We start from the raw sequence: 5,348 nt of genomic DNA, 5'->3' as shown, positions 1-5,348 counted from the left end.
CCTAGAGATTGGCATGGTTTTATTTCAACTAGCCTAATAGCAGGTTTGATTTGCAATGAGAGATGATCTTATGAAAAGTTTCCCATGCCTGTCTCTAGGTATGGTGAAGGGTATATGAAGGTGTGTGTGTGTGTGTGTGTGTGGGGTGGGGGGTGGGGGGGGGATGGCTATTTTAATTCCAAAGGCTAAGGGAACATAGTCGGATGCTTAGTATCCTGATCCATGAAATAACTGGCCTTTAAAAATAAAAATCGGCCTGCCTCTTTGGGAATTTAACATAGGGGGGTGTATACTTATGCCCCCTGTATTTTAATGAAGGCGCTGTGCAAAGCTCAACGTCGCCCATGACGATTTTGATTGGTTTAAAGAAATGCCAATAAACCAGAGCATGTTTTTCTCCCATCCCGGAATACTGTGTGGACTACCCAGACCCTCCTCCGCAATATGGAGGAAGGTCTGCCAATGCGAGACTACTACCAAATTAACCTAATACCAAGTAGTATCGAAACTTCTCCAGTCAAACGATACCTGCATTTGATCCTTTTTTCCCCAGATCTAAAAATAAATTACTATTTGTATGGTTTTGCTCGCAGCCAACTACTGCAAGCATTGTTTGATTTAATGCGAAGTCGAGTGCAGTGTATTTGAGTTGGCGGTTTAGCGTGCCGAGATTCTTCCAATCACATGACGGGTATCAAATGAAGTAGAAGAAAAAAAATAGAATCAAACAAAGTACTCTTTTGGTATCGGTATCACTTCAAGGGTACTTGCAATTCTTTAAACAATACCCAGCCCTAGTGACGATCGCAGCTCACGCTAGAACAGACCAACACCCGGTTTGATCCAGTTCTTACACTTTTCCTCTTGAGATTTTGGTCTTGGAAACGTTGAAACATGAAGCTTGACACACCCGCTGTGCTGTGGGAAACTATGAAGTGCTTTTTTTTTGACTAAATGATTCATTAAACGATTCATTAAATAATTGACGGATCAATTAATAAAGAAAAGAATGAATTCATAGTTGTAGTCTTCATGCACATAAGAGTCTTTCTTGTTTAAAATTGGAGGGGAAAAAAGTAGATGTAGTTACCGGAGGGGTTCACAAGATAACACAAGACTGTTGCTGACATTCATGTCAGTTCATATTTCTGCCAGTAACAATACGTTGTGTGTGAATTCTAACATAACATCTCAAAATCTAACGGGAAAACATTATAGTAGTAATTTCACAGCTCTTGTTTTTCCACTTTTCTCTCTCTCTTGCTCTCTCTCCGTCTCTCATGATCTGTGTTACACCTTCAATTCTTCCTGTACATTTTTTGTGGAAATGCCCTGAACAGAATCAGCAGTGTGATTTTTATTTTTTTTTTGTGTGTGTGTCCTCTCTCTTGTTTTGTGGCCCAGGTGGAATCCCAGGACACGTTGAACAGCATTGCGCTCAAGTTTGACACCACACCCAACGAACTGGTTCAGCTGAACAAGCTGTTCTCCAGAGCAGTGGTGCCTGGCCAGGTGTGAACCGCCGTGCACGCCTTCACTGATACATTCAGCCGCATCACTTCATTCCCGTCCTCCAGCAACCTCAGACCTACCATCTTCTCACAAACCGGTCAATCTCACTGTAGCTGCTGTCGACAGTCCATAATGCATTGGCAATGGTGTGTCACTAAACATGTTCCACTGTGAATGTGGGAGTCAAAGTGGAGGAATTGGACGTAGACGTTGTTTTGGGAACATCACATGCTGCATGTGTTTATCCTCCTACTCTCTCAGAGGAACTAGCTAACTCAAAGGTCACATCCCTACAATTCGTATCCCCACTTAATCAGCTGCTAATTACAGTGCCAGTCGACCCATTAGGATGCAATTAATTGCAAAGGACCTATTTTGTTTCTAAATAAAGGTATAATTATATGTGTGAAGTCTCCCAAAAATGCTTTAGTTCTGACAATGTGATGCAATCTACCCATCTAAACCCAGCTAAAACACACTGCCAGCTTCCCCGGCTATTTATCTTTGTCTATTCTTTGTTTTCAGCAAAAGACCCAAAATTCTAAATTAGTTTTTCAATGGAGGAGAGCGACAAACAATCTAAAATGACACCCCCCGCCCCCATCTCAGCTCTTCTTAGCAAACAATGCTGAGTTGAGCGGCGTTTAAACAGCAGGGCGCGGTGGGAGCTTCCTGAACCATCAGCTCTCCTCTCCTTCTTTGTCAACACTAGCTGCTAAATTCTTTAAACCTAGAGCTGTACCTAGATTGATATTTCATCCTTTCCCTTCTTGTACAGGCCAAAAATGAACAATCTAATAACAAAAAACTGTTTCAAATTTAAAGGCCTAGGTCTTTATTCTAAGAATAGATAATGTACAGGTTGTGCGGGAATGAACAAGTAGCAGTCCTCTCAAAGGAGACAAGTCATACATTTTGGGACATACTCATACTCGTTATATGAGAAGATTGATACCAATCTGATGCCTTTTACGCTGAATATGAAGCTATGGTTAGCCTGAATTAGCATAAATACTGGAAACAGCTTGCAGGGCTCTGTAAACCACAACAAATTTATTTTTTGGTTTCTGTACAGATTAAACAGTCCGGTTATAACGTGTTAATAAGTAAGTTTTAAAAGTCCCGGTAAGGGTTTTTCTAATATTTGGACAGAGCTGTTTCAGCCCGTCAACAGTCTTAATGCTAAGCTAACCGTGTCCTGGCTATAGCTTCATACTAAATGAGCAACTGTGGGAGTGGTATTGCTCTTACCATGAGCGTAAATAAGTATATTTTCCAAAAAGGTCAAACTATTCCTTTAGTATATGTTTATTGCAACCCATAGATGTACACATTTCTATATTGTACACAATATAGAAATACAACTGGCACAATTAGTTGATTCATCAATTAGTCAATCAACATTTTTATGAGCAAATAATTCCAAAATTGTACTCGTTCCAATTTGTCAAATGTATAAATATGCTGATTTTCTTAGTCTTCTGTTATAAAACTAAATATCTTTTGGGTTTTAGGCATTTTGTTTAGTTTTGTTTTAAATTTTCTGACATTTTATTGGCCAAAATGATTAATCAATTAATTGAGAAAACAATTGACATATCAATAAATAATGACTATAATTGGCAGTTGCTGTCCTATATATATGTATAGTTATATATGTAAATATATATCAAAATCAAATTAAAACATGGAAAAGAAATGCATTGACTACAGTCACTGTATGTGTTCTAACTGCGTGAAAAGCAGTTCAAATCAGTTCCCACGTTCCCATTACTGCCAATTCTGACGCGTTGACGTGACATCATCACTTTCCATTTCTCTCTTTATCCCTGTCTGTGCCATGACTATTCACGTGATTACATCTCATTTGCCTTGTCAAACGTAAATGTGTGTGTGTGTGTGTGTGTGTGTGTGAGAGAGAGATTCTCTTATATCCTTCCCTTCTGCGTGCATGTGTGGTGTGTGTGCAATGCGTGTTTGCACAAAGGCAGTGCCTGTGTAAATACAGCCATGGATTGTGTTTGCAGGTTCTGTATGTTCCTGATCCCGAGTACGTCTCCAGTGTCGGAAGCTCCCCTTCCCTCAGTCCCATCAGCCCCCTGTCTCCCACCTCCTCAGAAGCTGATTTAGAGAAGGCAACGGTATGTCGACCACACCTCTGATCTGCACAACCTCACACACTCAAAAGTATGCTATCCTAACTGCTGTCATATTATTCACAGGTAAAAGCAAAAACTGCATGAAATATTTCAACAATATACTAAGAGAGGTAGATTGTAGAATTTTTATTAAAAAGTCACTAAGTACATGCAAAAGATGTGATTGATCTTTTTTAACAGCCTCAGGGGAATCTATGAACATTTTAATTGTTTGCGGTGGACCATTCTTTTCCTTGATTTTTCTCAGAGATAGTTAACGATATTAAATAAGTACGTCTGAGAACAGAAAAGTACCAAAAGCTGGATATACCAAATGCCACACACACACCATACAGTGAAATGTCCTTCAACCACTGCTGTCTCTGTTCATTGTCAGCCTAAAGGTGAACATCCAACATGATGTGTTATGGTGTCAAAGGCAGAAAAGACAATAGGTGCAAGCCCAATTTATGGTCCTGCATTAAATTGATGCTAAATGCACGTACGTCTGTACGTAGGGACCCTACACTGTAGCCTGACATGTACCTCCCTAGAAATGGATCTACGAGCAGCGGTGACACAGATTGTAACATCTTGGTCTGCTTTGCTGGGCTTGGTAGCATCGAATTTCCCCCCTACTCATTTCCGGGTTTACCTTCTCAGTGAACCACATGACATCGAGGAGAGGGTTAACTTCTCCTGCTACAGCTTTCTGAACATTGGAAGGAAACACAGGGGAGACACTTTATTTCTCCCACTATGTCTCTAGAGAACTCGCTCCGAAGCCAATCCCCGTTGCTCTCTCACTCACTCTTCACAAACTCCTCCACACACACACACACACACACACACACACACACACACACACACACACACACATAGACACCCACACACACACACCAGCTCTGCTATTCTCTTAAAGAGATACGCAGACACACCCAGCTCACAAGTATAAAACAGGCCTCTTACGTAGACTACAGCCTAGGCTCTGTATAGATCCTACATACAACCATAAATCCGCCTTAAAGGGGAACATCCAAGATGATCTGTCATGCTTTCAATGACAGAAAAAACAAGAGATGCAATAATTTCCAAGGATAGGTTAGACAATAAAACCTGCCTTGTATTTTCCAAGACCAGGACAGGAAGTGTATTGCATTTCAAATCAAGGACATACTGTACAGTATGTGTTGCTTCACAATAATGGCTGTTTTTTTTTTCTCTTCTTCACTCTAGTTGAGGCACTTCTTGTGAGATTGTGAAATGATTTATTCTAGTGCATTAACCAGGAGAACATCTGTGGTCTTGCCATTGTGCTTTCAGGTTTTCTCTAGTTGAGTACATTATGAGAAGGAGGGCTTTAAATCACACAATGGCCCAATATTTAGCTCCATTGCGATTCTTGAAGCACAGGCAGGAGTCCAGGGGTCCGTTTCAGGAAGGAGTTTTAACAAACTCTGAGTTTAACCCTGATCTATCAGTTGATTTACCCTGAGATGGGAAGCGCTGAGTTTTTGGTTCCAGAATAGTTGATTAGAGTTGGTTCTCAGGGTTTAGCGTGTGCACGACCACAATAAAAAGGCAGCATAATAATAATTTATACTCTTTATTGATCCCCTATGGGGAAATTACAATTCACACTTGTTATTACACACAGGTCTGAAATGCACACGCATGCTCAGGTCCTATACATGCACT

At 40.5% G+C, this 5,348-nt stretch overlaps 1 protein-coding gene across 9 annotated transcripts in view; it reads left to right on the top strand.

Moving 5' to 3' along the window:
* Positions 1 to 5,348, top strand: part of oxr1a (oxidation resistance 1a) — a 216,966-nt gene that overhangs the window by 163,655 nt on the left and 47,963 nt on the right. For 6 of the 9 annotated variants that reach the window (XM_032517856.1, XM_032517848.1, XM_032517847.1 and 3 more), the window contains 2 exons: positions 1,405 to 1,512; positions 3,540 to 3,653. The exons of the other annotated variants lie outside the window; for them this stretch is intronic. In XM_032517856.1, the coding sequence (XP_032373747.1) occupies positions 1,405 to 1,512; positions 3,540 to 3,653 (222 nt within the window). The remainder of the gene's footprint in view (positions 1 to 1,404; positions 1,513 to 3,539; positions 3,654 to 5,348) is intronic. 9 annotated transcript variants of the gene reach the window in all.

This window comes from Etheostoma spectabile, chromosome 6 (assembly GCF_008692095.1).
Source record: "Etheostoma spectabile isolate EspeVRDwgs_2016 chromosome 6, UIUC_Espe_1.0, whole genome shotgun sequence".
In the NCBI taxonomy this organism is placed as follows: Eukaryota; Metazoa; Chordata; class Actinopteri; order Perciformes; family Percidae; genus Etheostoma; species Etheostoma spectabile.
The sequence above is the reverse complement of the archived record's forward strand: the minus strand, read 5'-3'. Positions and strand labels throughout refer to the sequence as shown.